This window comes from Bos indicus x Bos taurus, chromosome 15 (genome assembly GCF_003369695.1).
Source record: "Bos indicus x Bos taurus breed Angus x Brahman F1 hybrid chromosome 15, Bos_hybrid_MaternalHap_v2.0, whole genome shotgun sequence".
In the NCBI taxonomy this organism is placed as follows: domain Eukaryota; kingdom Metazoa; phylum Chordata; class Mammalia; order Artiodactyla; family Bovidae; genus Bos; species Bos indicus x Bos taurus.
In genome coordinates this window covers 40,822,523-40,839,872 of record NC_040090.1, presented here as the reverse complement: position 1 = coordinate 40,839,872, position 17,350 = coordinate 40,822,523, and the positions used below count along the sequence as shown (strand labels likewise).

General features: G+C 47.1%; 1 protein-coding gene across 5 annotated transcripts in view; it reads left to right on the top strand.

The window, feature by feature from the left end:
- DENND5A (DENN domain containing 5A) overlaps positions 1–16,024 on the top strand; it is a 94,006-nt gene extending 77,982 nt beyond the window's left edge. For 4 of the 5 annotated variants that reach the window (XM_027563235.1, XM_027563234.1, XM_027563237.1 and 1 more), the window contains 11 exons: positions 1,205–1,289; positions 3,008–3,092; positions 3,566–3,694; positions 8,181–8,302; positions 9,785–9,930; positions 10,509–10,627; positions 10,997–11,178; positions 11,785–11,867; positions 12,323–12,446; positions 13,054–13,222; positions 15,000–16,024. In XM_027563235.1, the coding sequence (XP_027419036.1) occupies positions 1,205–1,289; positions 3,008–3,092; positions 3,566–3,694; positions 8,181–8,302; positions 9,785–9,930; positions 10,509–10,627; positions 10,997–11,178; positions 11,785–11,867; positions 12,323–12,446; positions 13,054–13,222; positions 15,000–15,183 (1,428 nt within the window). In that variant the 3' untranslated portion in view covers positions 15,184–16,024. The remainder of the gene's footprint in view (positions 1–1,204; positions 1,290–3,007; positions 3,093–3,565; positions 3,695–8,180; positions 8,303–9,784; positions 9,931–10,508; positions 10,628–10,996; positions 11,179–11,784; positions 11,868–12,322; positions 12,447–13,053; positions 13,223–14,999) is intronic. The other variant, XM_027563238.1, reaches the window with a different exon arrangement.
- Positions 16,025–17,350: the final 1,326 nt, after the last annotated feature.

Below are 17,350 nucleotides of genomic sequence, written 5' to 3'. Positions count from 1 at the left end.
CCATGAAATTAAAAGACGCTTACTCCTTGGAAGAAAAGTTATGACCAACCTAGACAGAATATTAAAAAGCAGAGACACTACTTTGCCAACAAAGGTCCGTCTAGTCAAAGCTTTGGTTTTTCGAGTAGTCATGTATGGATGTGAGAGTTGGACTATAAAGAAAGCTGAGTGCCGAAGAATTGATGCTTTTGAACTGTGATGTTGGAAAAGACTCTTGAGAGACCCTTGGACAGCAGGAAGATCAAATAGGTCAATCCTAAAAGAAATCAATCTTGAATATTCATTGGAAGGAATGATGCTGAAGCTGAGGCACCAGTACTTTGGCCTTCTGATGCAAAGAGCTGACTCATTGGAAAAGACCCTGATGCTGGGAAAGATTGAGGGCGGGAGGAGAAGGGGATGACAGAGGATGAGATGGTTGGATGGCATCACCATCTTGATGGACATGAGTTTGAGTAAACTCTGGGAGTTGGTGATGGACAGGAAGGCCTGGTGTGCTGCAGTTCATGGGGTCGCAGAGTCAGACACAACTGAGTGTCTGTACTGAACTGAAAATGACAAACTGCTACATGTCTCCCGCAGTTTAAACTGCAGCTTTTACATTTTCAAGTGCCGAGGTTCTGCTTTGTTGACAGTAGTATATCTTAGACGTGCAGTTAAGTACCAGCTGCCTCTTCTGCAGGCTTCTTCAAAATATCTTTCACAGTAAATCCTCATCCTTGTGATGATGTACTCTCCCTAGGCTGCAGAGGGCAGGAATGCTTTTAACTACTTTAGGAAATTTGGGAGCTGTTATAGAATCTTGTAGGCTGGGTATCTGTTCCTCTGCAAAAGCCATCATGCACTACCCAAGCTGACCTTCAACCAACAGACCATTTAGAGATTGATAGATTATTTGCTTTTTTCTTTCTTATCCACTGGTCTATTCTCAGGCTCTTTTTTTGACCATGTCCTTCCTATTCCCAGTGGGGGACCATTTCCTTTTTCTGTTCCCTTCCGTTCTTTGTATTTCTCCTTAATTTTAGGTAGGGGATATATATTTATATACATTGCATCTGGGTATATATTGAGATAAAAAATAGGACAGATACTTTTTAGCAAAAGCTCACATCTGTATGTTCAAATTATCTCTGACTTTGCTCACTAGATGACTTACCCTTAGAAATCTAAACTGATAGATATTTCTCCCTTGCATTGGTTCCAGGGGAAATCAGCCTTGTGGTCCCACCTGTTACATTATCAGGAAAACCGGCAGAGAAAACTCACATCAGGAAGCCTCAGTACCTCAGGTAAGATGGTCTTAGCACCATTGGGCAAGCTCCCTCCACTCACTTTCCCGTCCCCCACTGAAGTGATCCTCTTTAGCAGACTGTTCCACGTCAATGAAGCCTTCACTCTGTAGTGTTTAAGCCACAGGGCTCTCTGGACCACAGAACATGCCAAGGTCGTGGGGTTTGCTTTTATTATGTGTTTCTATACACTTTTGACAGAGAAGGCAATGGCACCCCACTCCAGTACTCGTGCCTGGAAAATCCCACGGACGGAGGAGCCTGGTGGGCTGCAGTCCATGGGGTCGCTAAGAGTCGGACACAACTAAAGCGACTTAGCAGCAGCAGCAGCAGCAGCATACACTTTTGATCAGTCAGATAGAAGATTTATATCAGCAAGAGGCCACCCTTAGAATAAATTTGGATTTTAAATGAATTTGGATTGATACTGATGTCCTGTGTTTGGAGCAAGTGTTTTCAGACTCTTTTGTTTTATTTGTCTGAGATGAGCATTGAGATGATTTCCCATCACTTAAGAGAGCCTTTTTGTCAGTGTCCTGCCTTGGAACTTCTCAAAGTCCAGGCCTGGTATGCATGATCCCTTGAAGTTGCTTTCTGTTTCTGTTTAATAAAAAATATCAAAGTTGGCAAGGACCCCAGAAATCATCTAGTCCAGTCCCCTTATTTTACAAGAGACAGAAACTGGGATCCAGAGAGGAATTGAATTTACTTAAGATCACACAGTGAATTGATAGAAGAGGCCAGATCAGGAGTCAGGCCTCTCATCTCCTGGTCTGCTGTTCTTTATAACCTCGTGCAGTGTCTTTTCCAGGACTGTCTCCCTTCTTCCTTTTCTTCTTGGCAGCATCTCCTCTTCATACCATCCCTCATTCTCGTCTCTCTGCCAGGGAGTTTGTTTACTTTTCTTAAATGTTCTTGTCCTAATGGTAAAAATCAGTTTAAGTGGAGGTGAAAAGGTAGTCATGAACTCAGTGTTTGTTGTCTTTGCCCTTGAACTAGTTGATCTCAACAAGCACTCACTGCACGTGGGGAAAATATCAATAGTTGGCAAAAAACCAGATTCAGAAGCTCCCTGAGTAACCTCATAAGGAGTTTTTGAGTCCACTTGCTGGGTATGAGAACAGAATCTTCTTACGAAGGCCATGGAAGTTATTGCCAAGGGATAAAGTGTAGCCACAAAGTCTCAGCAGCTGAATAATGAGGATACTAATTTTAAACATTGGGCTAGACATGGGGATATACAGGTATTGTGTCTAGAAGTCCTAAGCATTCCTTACACATTCCCTTGGTCTTTCTGTAGTCCATTTTGAGGCAGGAGTAGGACATGAGTATAGCTCTGAGCAGAAGCACTGCTTTCAAGGATTATGATGAGAACATGTTGGATTAGGAGCCAGAGGATCTGTGTTCCTTCCAGTCCCAACTTTGCTACTTGCTGACTGGGGGCAAAGCAGCTCACCCCTCTGAATTTCAGTTTTCTCCTCTGTGATACTGTCCATGGCTATTTTATAAGTTGTTAGAGAATTAAGTGATACAAGATGCATAAAAGTATAGAATCTGGTACCTAATAGGTACTTAATGTTCATGAAATGGTTGATTAAAGTGTTTTCAAAGTAACCAGCTTTTTTTCTGTAGAGATTTGTGGTTTGAGATAAGAAGAGTACTTAGCTATTTCGGTAGTCAAATCTCTTTGGACTTAAGCAACGTTTTTTTTTCCCTAGGAATATTTCTTGATTCAGAGCGGAGGAAGTCTGATGCCAGCTCCGTCATGTCTCCCCTGAGAATCTCCCTCATTCAGGATATGAGGTCAGTCTGGGCTCATTTGTAATTAGCCACTCAAATTCTGTTTTCAGTTGCTGCTTAGGAGTCCACTTTAAATAGCAGAGTCTCAGTGACCTGGGCTTCTACAACCTCTCATTTAACCAGGAAGCCTCCTCATTGGTCCTGTGTTTCATGATGCATTTGTAGAGCTGTACAAGCAGTTGTGTTTCCATACATTTTTGGAGAATTACACCAGAGTGTTTCAAGGCCTAAGAGCTCTGGGGTTAGCCTTGCTTTTTGAAAGCTGTACTGTCTTCCTCACCAACTCCCTAAATTATGGTGAGCCTATCTTTCAAAGCTTCATGGAAGCTCAGGATTTTGAGAACAAGAGAGATGGAGTCTCTCAGGACGGGGTGGGACTGCCTCACCAGACTTCCTTTGGCGTTACAGGGGAGGTGTTGGTAGTGAGTTCATTCCCCACCCCACCCTCCACTTCACTTTCCCCATTTGTCCTTCAGGCACATCCAGAACATTGGGGAAATCAAGACTGATGTGGGAAAAGCCAGAGCGTGGGTGCGTCTGTCCATGGAAAAAAAGTTACTTTCTAGACACCTGAAGCAGCTTCTCTCAGACCATGAGCTCACCAAGTAAGGCCATTCCACTTGGAGTAGAACCAGCTCCTGGGAGTGGCGGGAGGGATTGGAAACCCACGGGAAAGGAGAGTATGTGGTGTATCATTGCTGCTGAATTCACCTAAACTCAAATTGCATGTGAAGGTTTTGCAGCATTTCTTCTTTTTCTTTATTCCTTTCTGTGTAGAACACTATTGTGCACTTACGCTGCAAAATGTTTTCTGTTTTCCTGTTGTTGAATAATAACTCTTTGGCAGCGCTCAACACAGCATGCTTGTTTTAGTAGGAACATTCAGACAAGCAGTTGACTGGGTGCTCTCTGAACTGAGTTCTGAAGACCTGGATTCTTGAGACTAAGCCACAACCACTACAGGAAGCACTGATCCTCCCTTTTGGCTGTTGGTTCCTTTTATGGGACCTCCTATGGTCTATTCTGGCTCCTTCAGCTGCTGGTCAGCCAGTGAGCTCTTGTTGAGTTCTACCTTGGGTCAGTTCCCATAAAGATGGGAGGACTTTTCTTGTTTGGGTGATTTTTGTGATGCAGCATTTCTTCTTCTTCTTTATCTGTAGAAGAATAATTCTATTATTATCTGTTATCTATTCTTCCTATCTTCTCAACCTGCATCTCTCACCTCCCCAAATAGCTTTCTTGCAGAGGTAGTGAGAAGAATGGAATCCTCATTGGGTACCTCAGAGTTTTGGGGGTCCTCCTCTCTGTGGCACTCAAATGACCTGCATACTTCCTGGGCATAGGATGTTTTATTGGTCTCTTTCTTGTCTTCAGGGAGAAAGGATTGGAGAATTAAAAAGAAACTTCTAATATATCCGCTTATCTTTTTTGTTCTCTCCTGAGCCTAGGGCCAGCCCAAAGTAGCTAGGTTCTCACTTTTCCTTGCTCCTAGAACCGCTAACCCTACAGTTCCCTTCTCTTGATTTTATGTTTGTGTTCATTCTGTACCCAGGTTACTAGAGCAGGAGGGAGAAGAAGGCTGTCCCCCTTCTCTGATTACCATCTTTCAGTCTTCTCCTATATATAATACGTTTGATTCTTTCATCATCAGCAAATCTATTGGGCATTTTTCTTTTTGGCATTTCCTTGGGCATCTTTTAATGGTATCCTTTAGTATGTGACTTGCCTGTTGATGATAAAGCAGAGAAGCAGACCTTGGGGAAATTTTGTGTAAGTGAATTGATTAAAACTGCAGACTCTGTTTTTATTTAAAGTGAAACTGTGATTTTTTTTTAAGACTTTATTGTATGTTTAAACCACAGCAAGAGACTAGTTTCAAAAGCTTGATAGGTTAGGGAGCTCATTTTGAGAGGTTATGAAATAGCATTTCTTAAAGTTATTGAATTTGATTCCCTTTAAGGATGAAAAAGTATAGGAATAAAATTTGAAGATTGGGAGACAACTAAAAGAAAACAAGTGAACATTTAAGCCTGGAGTTTGGGAGGGAGTCAGTTGCATACCAGTGTCTAGAGGCCAGTTGTGTGTCCTGGAAAAATCTGTGGCTGTGTGGGCACTGGGGTCTGACAGGACAGGAGAGATTCCTGTGGGGTAGGGTGGGCATTGTCTGTTAGGAGATGGCTGCAGGTTGGCAGGAGGACAGGGTACAGAGGTAGCTGAAAGGGGGCCCAGTCCAGGAACTGTATGATAGAGTCCAAGGCAGTAGGTAGGTCTAGGGCTGTGAACTTAGGGGTCTAGGCAGGAGCAGACAGGGCCCAGACCTTGGTGAGGAGGCTAATTTTGGTTTTTTAAAACTGTGGCCCTGTTAGAGGACAGCTCAGAATTAATTTACTACATAGTAACTTCTCACATGATATTCTGACCCCTGTGCTACTTCAGTGACTAGAAAATGAGGAGAGTTTTGCTGCCACAGACTGCATTTTGGGTGGGGTATAGGGAGAGGGAAAGAGGTACTTCATCAAAACCTACCTACTCCTCCATTCTACCCCTCTCATCTTTTTTCTCAGTTTGCTTACAGCTCCAGCCACTTCAAACCCCTCATACTTCTCAGGATGTGTTAAGCTCTTTCAGGGCCTAGTCACAAGTTTTCTTTGCTGAAGTCTGCCCAGACACCCCAGCGACCTGGTCCATTCCTCCCCAGGCGCCCATAGCATTTGTTACAGACTTGTTCATTCCTTTTTTTTTTTAAACCACAGGTGGGGTGTGTTATCATTATTGTTACTTGTTTGCTACTTATTAAAATTTGCTTTCTTTGCAGCAAAAGAGACACAGATGTATAGAACAGTCTTATGGACTCTGGGAGAGGGCGAGGATGGGATGATTTGGGAGACTGGCATTGAAACATGTATATTATCATATGTGAAATGAATCGCCAGTCCAGGTTCAATGCATGATACAGGGTGCTCGGGGCTGGTGCACTGGGATGACCCAGAGGGACGGTACAGGGAAGGAGGTGGGAGGGGGGGTTCAGGATGGGGAATACATGTACACCCGTGGTGGATTCATGTTGATGTATGGCAAAACCCATACAATATTGTAAAGTAATTAGCTTCCAATTAAAATAAATTTATATTAAAAAAAAGTATAAATTAAAAAAAAAAAAAAAGAAACTGATGCTGGGAAAGATGGAAGGTAAAAGTAAAAGGGGTGAGAGAGTCAATTCCTAGGTGGGTTGCTAAGAAGTCCAGGGTACCGGAGGAGGAGAAAGGGGTCTGTGGCTCTCAAAGCAGAGGTGGGGGTCTGAAATTCTTCAGAAGGAAAGGACAAACATCTTTTTTCTTTTTTTTCCCTCTACATTCCTTAGTCTTAGTCACATAAAACATTTTTTTCTTTAAGCCAGGAACTGATGATTACACAACAAACAATTCAGTTTAAACTCCTACTAATGATTATATAACAACAGTGTATCCTGATTGAGGACAGATTCTCCTTCCTGAAACCTTCTGGCTAATCCTGTTATCTTAAAATATAAATTATGGGAGTGGGTCTAGTAAGATCTTTACAAACTTGAGACATTCTTTTGATTTATAACTAATTTAAAAAGTATGTAACTTCCTTGCATAGACTAGTGAGGGGGGCATTCTCTGCCCCCTTCTGATGTCTGTGTCAGAAGCTTTCTCTGTCCCTTTTTATACTTTAATACAAAAAAATAAAACAAAATTTGCTTTCTTTGGAGGTCTGAACCATACACCTCTCCCTGTACGTATTTTCCCTGCTTAGGTTCCTGGTTTTGAGTCCGTGTGACTCCTTGCTTAGCTTTACTTCCCACGTACACATTTTAGGTCCTTAGCTGCTGTTCCATCTGTCTCCTTATTTATTGCCACTCCCTGGGTTTCACTTTCATGCCACTTTCACCCTTCAGCTGTGCTAAATTTAAATTTCTTGAAGTTGGTCATGTCTTTCCCTTTATCCCTAAGAAAACTATTATTTCTAGGGCAGATTGCAAACTCTTTAGCCTGAATATTTAGGCCTGCCTTCATTTTACTCTAGCCAGACTTTTCAGTCTCTTGCTGTTTACTTCCCCGAGCCCCCAACTCTAGCCAAACTGGCTTTTATGCCCTGTCCTTCTCCTTCTGCAACCCCTGTCTGAATGTGTACTGTCCTTCAGGCCCCTTCTGTTCTAGAACCATCAAAGCTTATGGCTCTTTCAATTTCCAGAGAGAACCTTTTAGAGCCTTTTATTTGGCAACTTGTTATGTTATATATTGTGGCCTTGAGCAGGTTTATTCATCTAGACTGTATTTGAGGATAGGCTTCCCTCTCTGGCTCCTGGGTTGGTGAATTATCTGTGTGAAGAACCGTATAAACTGTCTAGGTAGACCCTCACAGGTCTGCTGAATCCCACACTTCTCTGGCATGGTGACGGCAGTCTGGACAGGCAAGACAGGGACCTTGCTTTGTTCTCTGTGTGTTTCTCTGTGCTGTGCTCCTCTGCATTGGGCTTTTTGTGTCCCTGATACTTGGGAAAGATAGGCCCTCTGTGCCTGCAGTGTCCAGCAGAGGACTGAGCAATGGACGGATAGGGATGGGAGGAGGTTTGAAAAGAGGGTAAGAACATTCTCTGTACAGCTTTTCCTTATCTGTGACCTGGATCATTCCATTCCTTGCCTCTGACATGTTCAGAGCAGTGTTCTGACCTCTGGGTCTCAGGCCTGCTGAGGGTCTGAGACTAGCCCTAGTAAGAATGCTGACCACGACCTCCTGCCATTGCTACTTGCACACTACACACTGGGATGATGCCCTGTAGAAGCCTTCAGGTTAGGAACGAGGTCCCACAACCTCTGACACTTTATAATAACGTCAGCTCTCGGACACGAGTAGAGCTTGGCTTGTGTTGTTCCTCTGTAGGTTAAGCCACTTTCACTCTAGCCCTCAGATGGAGTTGCTGGCTTTGTTCCTTTTTTAGGTGGCTACAGAACTTTGAGGCTTGCCCTCATGTTCTTTCCTTAGCCATCTCCCTCCAGAACTGAATACTTCTAGCCTCTTTCCCCCGCTTTGGGCTGAGAGACTGATGTGTTACCTCCTCTCTGACAGAAAACTCTACAAGCGCTACGCCTTCCTGCGCTGTGACGACGAGAAGGAGCAGTTCCTCTATCACCTCCTCTCTTTCAATGCCGTCGATTACTTCTGCTTCACCAATGTCTTCACGACTATCCGTGAGTGGCCCTGTGCTCCCCACTAGCCTTCCCATTGCCAGTCTTCGTGAACCTGTCCGAGGCTAACTTACTATCCCCTTTTTAAATAAAGAAGATGATCACTTGTCTTTTCTTCTGTGGGGAGAGAGGTCTTTACTAGCCCTCCTTGGAGGTTGTTTTTTCTCTGAAGTTTCTTCTTGTTTTGAACTAGGATGCTCATACTTTTGGCCATTGTGTTATCACTGTGGTTTTGCTCACAGCTCTGGGGGCCTAAGATGGAATGGGGTGGGGATGGTGAAGTTCACTGCCCGCTCTGCACACCTGTAAAGAAATCTCCCTTTTGTTTTGGGTTGAGAAAGTCATTCAATATCAGAGAAAGTTTCAGACTGGCCCTCAGGGAAAAACAGCTCCTGAAGTAGCAGGAAGAACTCCAGACAGCTCTGGGAGGTTTAGGTCTGGGCCTTGTTCTGCCCTAACTCACTATGGATCTGTGAGCAGTGTCTGCCCCTGCAGTGGGCCTCCATCTCCCTATTTGCAGAGTGAGGAAAAAGGTTTGAAATGGTCTCAGAAAGGCCCCTGGAGCCTCTTTGTTCTTTGGTGCCAGGATGCTCTGTTAGGTAAACAGTTGCTGCAGTCCATAGGGTCGCAAAGAATCAGACATGACTGAGCGACTGAACTGAAGTGAGTCTGAATTTGCCCATGGTTAGTTGTTTGGCTCGGAGAAGGCAATGGCAACCCACTCCAGTACTCTTACCTGGAAAATCCCATGGGCGGAGGAGCCTAGTAGGCTGCAGTCCATGGGGTCGCTAAGAGTCAGATACAACTGAGCGACTTCACTTTCACTTTTCACTTTCATGCATTGGAGAAGGAAATGGCAACCCACTCTAGTGTACTTGCCTGGAGAATCCCAGGGACGGGGGAGCCTGGTGGGCTGCCGTCTATGGGGTCACACAGAGTCGGACCTGACTGAAGCGACTTAGCAGCAGCAGCAGCAGCAGCAGCAGTTGTTCGGCTAGTGACTCAGCATTGTGGACTCTTGTTTTCATATGACACTCATTCTCCTCCCCAGGGAAGAGGATCATAGGCTTTGGTGGAAGCAGCACTGGACTGGAAAGTAGGAGGCCTGAGGGAAACTGTTTCCCTCTTGGTGCCTCAGGAGAGGATTGTGATACCTGCCTGCCCTCTCTGGAGATTATTACCAGAGTCCTTGGGATGACAGATAGAAAAGTGCTCTGAAAAGCCATTTAGTACATTGTTGAGTTGGCGATCATGTTTAAGGGACAGTTTTTCTTAGCTCTGAGCTCACAGATGGGCTTGTGTGTGGATGTTTGGGTGATAACCTTGGGAGGAGTGAGATTGAGAAGATTGGCTAGTATTCTAAACTGGCCTCAGGCCCTGCTGCTCCAGGCGCCACAGACATGCCAGCACACCTGGGGCAGGTCAGGGTCAGGTACGGGAGGGATTCCTGATCTCCTGCAATGCCTTATGCCTTCTCCTAAACAGTGATTCCTTACCACATCCTGATTGTACCAAGCAAGAAGCTGGGGGGCTCTATGTTCACCGCCAACCCATGGATCTGCATCTCAGGAGAACTGGGTGAGACACAGATCCTGCAGATTCCCAGGAACCTGTTAGAGATGACCTTCGAGGTATGTGTTACCCAGGGACCATATCCCAAGGCTCTGGGGGTCTGAGTTTCAGCTGGCAGGACTACTTTGGCACCTTCCTCCAGGATTTTATGGAGGCCTTGCTCTATACAGTATTATGTTTCAGCACAGCTGACCTGTCCCAGGATGACCAGAGGCCAGAGTCAAGGGTTGACCTGAGGAGAGGGAGCCTGCCCTGTGTAAATGGTCTCTGGCTGGAAGGTACCCATCGGGACTTGCAAACCTCCCTGCCATGGTGTGTTGAGGAATTCTCAAGAATTCTTTCAGCTGCTGAACCCAAGGATTCACAGAGACCTCAGACTGCTCTGCCACTTTCAGAGCTTTCTGTTCCCTGGCCCTAGTTCTTCTTCTAGGTTGTAGTATCTTTCTTTCTCAGCATCATTCCTCATGAGATAGTACTGTACTGCCAGCTTTGGTGGCAGGTGGAGCTCTGAGCTCTGCCCCTGCAGATAGTGGGGCAGCTTGCAGGCAACCAGTCAGATCTGTGCCTCTGAGCAGTGTGGCACTTTTCTCCTATTTCTTGACCTTCCTGTCATCCCTGTTTCTCTGTTCTCTTACAGTGCCAAAACTTGGGGAAACTCACTACTGTGCAGATAGGCCATGATAACTCTGGACTCTACGCCAAATGGTTGGTGGAATATGTGATGGTTAGGAATGAGATCACCGGACATACCTACAAGTAAGTGTTCTTCAGCTTTGTCCTGAGACAGTGGGGCCTGGTGTACTACCAGAGGCTGTGTTTGATGCCTGGGTATGTGGACTTCTCAGGGAGACCTTTTAGGTGTGATAGGCTGAGGCTTCTTGTTGGAAGAGAAAAAAAGGAGGGTTTTCCAAGTGGAAGTGTCTGCTACCACTGTCCAGGCCACCCATCACTCGGGTGGCTTCCTTGATGCGACACAGTGGGATGAGGAGCTGGGCCACAAGGGGTCCCGGGCCAGTTTCAGAGCCTGTCCCCAGGGATTGGCTTTGTTGATGGCCTTTGTAGATCGACAAAGGGAAAGACACTGAAGGAGCTGACAGCTCTGACAGGCTATTGCCTGAACCTCAGGTTTCCATGTGGCCGCTGGTTGGGGAAGGGCATGGATGACGGGAGCCTGGAGCGGGTTCTGGTCGGGGAGCTGCTCACATCCCAGCCTGAGGTGGATGAGAGGCCGTGCCGGACTCCGCCCCTGCAGCAGTCTCCCAGCGTCATCCGGAGGCTTGTTACCATCTCACCCAACAACAGACCCAGTAAGTGGAAGGTGGGGCTGGGCCCTCACGCTGCCCAGCCTGGAGAGTGGGCAGATTTCGGGGAGCCCTGATGAGGGAGCCCAGATCCGCGCCTACACAGCTGCCTCAGGAACCACCTCTGCAAAGCAGCATCAGGTGTTGCCACCCTCCTCTCATGAAGCAGTGCAGGGATTTGGCACTCCCGTTAGAGGACTGGGAGGAGAGGGGAGAGCTCCTGGAGCCAGGCCCGATCATCTGTGCTATTTGTATGTGACCCTATGGAGGAGAGGGGTCTGCTTTCTGGCCTTCCCTGTTTTCACTATCAAGTTCCTGGCTTCACTGTCAAGGCTTGGCACTCTTTTGGTTGCCAGAATTCCAGGGCAAAGAATAAATTTTACTAGCATCTATTAGAGACTAGACTCCAAGGTATTAGCTGTTACTTTTTGTCCTAAGATTTTAAGAAGAGCTAGCTCCACAAAGTTGGGTAAGCCAAGAGCAACACAACTCTTCCCAGGGTCCAGGCTGCCCCACCTCTCCTGTGGGACTTCCCTATGTCCTGAGTCTTTTGCTCTATTAACCAAGCACTATTAAGCTCTGAGATTGGATATCTGCTTAATTTTTAATCAGAGCTGAACACTGGGCAGATCCAAGAGTCCATCGGTGAGGCAGTCAATGGCATCGTGAAGCACTTCCATAAGCCTGAAAAAGAGGTGAGCCTCCCTACCTTCCAGTCCAGGGCCTTATATTGAATAAGAGAGAATAACCTTGTTCCAGGCTCAAAGATGTGCCTCAGTTAGAGATAGCATATTCCTTCCTTCGGGGACCTGTGCCTAGGGTTACCCTGTTTTCCTTACATTTTGACAACATAGCAGAGTCCAGTGAGCTGTGTGTATTTCTCTTGTCTTATGAATCTGTCTGCGTCTCCTTAATAGTGGCCACATTGGCTTTGTCCCCTGCTGGGGACCCAGAACCATCATCTGTTCACTCAACAGCTTTTCACTGAGACCTGCTCTGAGCTGGGCCCTTCCAGGTGCTGGGAGACTAGACAAGGTCCCTGCCTGTGTGTTGCTGCCCTCCCAGGTTTGGGAGGTGGGCTTGGGGTGTAGTGGTTGGAGGGCATCTTGATGAAGGCTAGCCTGGCACTCTCCCCTGTTTCCTTATACAGCGAGGTAGTCTGACGCTGTTGCTTTGTGGAGAATGTGGCCTTGTCTCGGCCCTGGAACAGGCTTTCCAGCATGGATTTAAGTCACCACGGCTCTTCAAAAATGTCTTCATTTGGGATTTTTTGGGTGAGTTGGGCTAGGATTTGAGGTCGGGAAAAGCATGCAGACATGAGGGGATCATCAGCCTAATGTGTGGGTACTGACCACCGGGGTCTGAGATCTAGAAGCCAAATCAAGTGAGTCTCAGGTTAGATCTGTTGTTTGGTGGCCCTGGCTTTTCTTGAAGGTAATGAGACAACACCCCTACCCCCACCCTACCCCACCATTCACCCCTCATCTTCTGTGAACTGGATTGGAAAGACTCTTTCCAGGCATCTGTTACATATAATACGGGCCTAGTCATGACCCCTCACACTTCCTGCTTGTAGGTCTGAGATGCCAGTTGATAGCACTGAAGTCCAAGCCCTTTGTTAGATCCACTTGGAGAAATTGATGCAAGCAGCTTCTTCCTCAGGAGTTTTGTTGAGAAAGGACCATCCTTATATCAAGGGTCACATTAAGGAATTTAGAACACAGAGCTAGGGAACAGAAGGATCATTTTGAACTGTGACCAGGGACATCAGAACACCCTTGTTCTCACCTGCATTGACATGGAGGGGCCTGAGGTAGGACAGTCAGGGATAGGTTCGTTTTGAAGGCCTCTGTCACTGGCAAGCTTTTCTCTTGTTCACAGAAAAAGCACAAACCTATTATGAGACTTTGGAGCAGAACGAACTTGTCCCTGAGGAAAACTGGCATATGAGGGCCCGGAACTTCTGCCGATTTGTCACGGCAATCAACAATAATCCCCGGAACATTGGCAAGGATGGCAAGTTTCAGATGCTGGTGTGCTTGGGAGCCAGGTACTGCAGCCCCGTGGCCCAGCGTGCAGGCAGCCAGCCTTGCAGGAACCCAGGGGAGGTGCCGGGGGTGGGGAGTATCCTATGAACAGGTGCCCTTGGGTGGGTAAAGCCTTGTGGGCTTGGTGGAAGCCCTTAATTTCCTTCATGTACCATGTGTGTGTGGGGTATGGGGATGAGAGTGTATGTCTGGTTGGGGAGGAAGGGCCACATTTTGATGGGAAGGAATAAAACTGCCCCCCCCCCCCCCCCCCCCCCCCGGTAAAATCTGAAGCAGAGTATATGTATCTAGTCACTCCTTCAACAAACATTTGAATGTGGTAGGTCTCATGGAAGGTGTGGGAATAAAGCTAAATAAAACATGGTTCCTACCATTTAGAAGTTCACTTGTCCTAATTAAGTACAGTACAAAGCAGAAGTTTGGGAGAGTTTGAAAAAGTACTCATTGATAAGGTTTGCTGAAAACATAGAGGAGAAAGACCAGAGGAGGCTTCGAGGAAGAGGTGGCATTTGAGGTGAGCCTTAACAAAAGGATAGAAGTCAGGAGGGAGCTTGAAGCAGACGAAACTAGCAGAGGGGCCCTAAACAAAGCAGAGGATGTGGGGTTAGGAATTAGCAGGCAGAATGTGGGAAGGGAGGCAGTAGGATGGGGGCCTTGAGGAGCTGGGACAGAGTTGATGAATCAGGGGACTGAAATGATAGTCATTTGATATCAGGGATGGTACACCTCAGAGTGGACAAGATTGTTGGGGGTTATTCCAGGGGTCAGGTGAGAGCACAAAGACCAGATAAACAGGGTGGTTTATTTAGGCTGTGGAAGGGAGGAGTTGGCATAGTGGTTAAAGACAGACTCTGGAACCAGAGTCACAAGGTTCACATCGCAGATCAGCCACTTATTGGCGGTGTGCTCTTGAATAAACTGCTTATCTCCATCAACCAGTAGATGTTTCTTCATCTCTACTGTGGGGATAATAATAGCACTGATAGCAGCTCCTTCACATCATAGGGTTGTCATGAAGGTTGTCTCTTACAAAGGGGCCGGGCACATGCTAGGTGCTATTTGTGTGTCAGTTTGTTGTGTATTTTTGGTGGTGGTGGCTGTGGAGAGGAGTGAGGTTCTAGGAGATGGAGGATGTGATGCAGAGGGGACGTAGTGTCTGGTTGATGGTGTGTCTGGAGGGAAGAGGGGGCACCAGGGGAGGAGGAGCAGGCCTTGTGTGGATGACAGGGTCTGGGACGTAGTGTTTGGTTGATGGTGTGTCTGGAGGGAAGAGGGGGCAGCAGGGGAGGAGGAGCAGGCCTTGTGTGGATGACAGGGTCTGTTTGGATCGGCATTCCTGGGGCTGGGTAGCCCCCACGAAGATCCTGACTGTGCTTGTGCTCAGTCGTGTCTGACTCTTTGTGACCCTATGGACTACCTGGTCAGGCTTCTCTGTCCATAGAGTTTCCCAGGCAAGAATACTGGAATGGGTAGCCATTCCCTTCTCCAAGGATCTTCCGATCCTGGGATTGAACCCAAGGCTCCTGCATTGGCAGGTGGGTTCTTTACTACTGAACCACCTGGGAAGCTGGGTACCTCCCAGTAGGAGCCTTTTAAAGCCTTATAAGGCATCTTCACCAGGTGATCTTAGGGGAGGGGGAGGGGGCGGGGACTGTGGGGAGAGACCTGCTTCTCCTGCTTCACACTTGGTTCAGGAGGTGATGGGGCAGGTTTCCCCTTGGGCTTTCGCTAACTGTCTCCTGTCCTTCTGACCCATCGGAATGGATCCTTCCCTGCCAGAGACCACCTCCTGCACCACTGGATCGCCCTGCTGGCTGACTGCCCCATCACCGCACACATGTATGAGGATGTGGCACTGATCAAAGACCACACACTTGTCAATTCCTTGATCCGCGTGCTGCAGACACTGCAGGAGTTCAACATCACGCTGGAGACATCTCTGGTCAAGGGCATCGATATCTGACCTCCCAGCACCAGCCAGCAGCAGGACCCAGAGACTCGCCTGCAACTTCGCCCCTTCTTCCCAGAGGGACCTAAGCGAGCTGTGCAGGAGATGAGAGGAGATGTACACTCACTGTAAAAAGAAAAGTAGAGGATTTTTGGAATAAATAATCTATTTTAGAGTTTATTTGCTGATTTGCTTTTTACACACTTTCATGTGAAAGAGTGATAGGGAGAGGGAGATGAGGTTGGTGCCGCTTATTTTGAAGCTGGTGCCCTCCCTCGCCGTGGCCACACTGGAGCCTGCGGCCTCCCTGGACTGAGCCTGCGGCACGTGGGGCAGTTCTGCCTCCTCGCCCTGCCGAGTTAATGAGGCCATTCCACATCGTTTTTAAACTAATGTTTTCTATATTAACATTATTATAGATATTTGGCTTTCACGGGCCACACAGGTGTGCTGAGCAGGAATCCCCACACTCCAATCAAAGGGATTTTTAGTAGTGCCTCTGTAAGCACTGATGAGTCAGCCCTACGTCTTTTCTGTTTTGTCAGTATTATTTGGGAAGGTGACATGCCGGGATATATCATCGTGCAGAGAATCACGTTTCCTCTTGGCACACAGTTGCACAGAAGTAAATATAAGCATGTTTTAACAGGTTTTCCTTTTTTTAAAAAATGTATTATTTATTTAACCCTCCATTGTATGTTTTAAGTCTTTTTCTTTTCTTTTTTCTATTTTTTTTTAAGGAAAGAAAAATCTGTCCCAGTCTAACTGGCTATGTTATTACTGTTAAATTTATGTTGTTTTGCAACTTACAAACCAGCTGCAGTATGGCCCACTTAATAAAACACCTGAAACAAAACTGTGTGGGCCCCTGACTTTGGCATGGGGGCTGTGAGGAGTGGTGGTGGAGAGCACAGTTTGATCTGAGAGGAAGGGGCTGTAGCACTGCCTGCCCCACCAGGCCTGCCCAGAGAGGTGAGGGGCTTTGGGTCCTGGGTCCTACCCGCTGTGGTGCCAGGAGCTTCCATGGCTGTTTGCGAGGAATGCAGACAAGGGTTATTTTCCCACCTTCCAGAGGAGGAGGCTGAGGTGGGGGGGGGAAAGACCTAAGTTGCAAAGATGGTCACTTGACTGAGACAGGATGGGCCATTTCTTGAGGGTAAGAAAGACCAGATAGGGGAACACTGGACACATGAGATCCTGTCTGCCCTTGGGAAAGAAAGCTTTTTCCCAGTGTGGCAGGTGATAGAGCTTTGCAGGTGTGGTGTGCTCAGTTATGTCTGACTCTTTGCGACCCCATGGACTAGCCCACCAGGGTCCTCTGTCCAAAGGATTCTCCAGGGAAGAATACTGGAGTGGGTTGCCATTTCCTCCTCCAAGGTGTCTTCCTGACCCAGGGATTGAACCTGTGTTTCCTTTGTCTTCTCCATTGGCAAGCGGGTTATTTACCTGCTGAGCCATTGGGGAAGCCCCGTAAGTCAGCTTGATTTGGTTTCATTTTTCAACCAAGCTGCTTTGGCAGGAAGCTCCAGAGGTGTAGCACCATCAGTCACGTACAGCCCCTCAAGCCAATCAGTGTCCTCTTGTATGCTTCCCTGACTTGGTATGTTCTGTTCCCTCTGCCTGGTATGCCTACCCTCATGTCCGCTTGAGTTCTTTGTTGAGGGTTTACTTTAGGAATCACCTACTGGCTCCTCCCTGAGCACTGTTAATCATTCTTTCATTGTGCTCCTGTAGTTTCTTAGATGCTAGGACTTCCTTTCTGGGTTGGCATTGTCTGCTTGCACATTAGGCCCACTTCTTAGACTGAGCTTCTAGAGGGTGGAAAGGGTCTATGGTTCATCTCCCTCCCTGGTGACAGGCATTCTTCAGGTGAGGCTTTTTGAAGAGGTGAGGAAGCAACTGGAGGTTTCAGGCAGCTGCAGTGCACCGTCCTGCCAGCAGGGGGTATGAGTGGGTCGCTGGAGTCCAGGTGTTTTTGGAAGCTGGGGCTGGGGGGAGTGGGAGGGAAAGTGCCTCAGAGCATACGTGTGTTGTGGGCGGTCGGCCAGAGATGACCTTAAGCCAAATGCTTTGGACACACACCTCTCCCTTTTCCTCACAACTTGCAAGGCAAATTTAGATTATTCTCTGTTTATAGGTGAGGAAATTGAAGCTTGGAGAAGTTTAGTCACTTGCCCAAGGC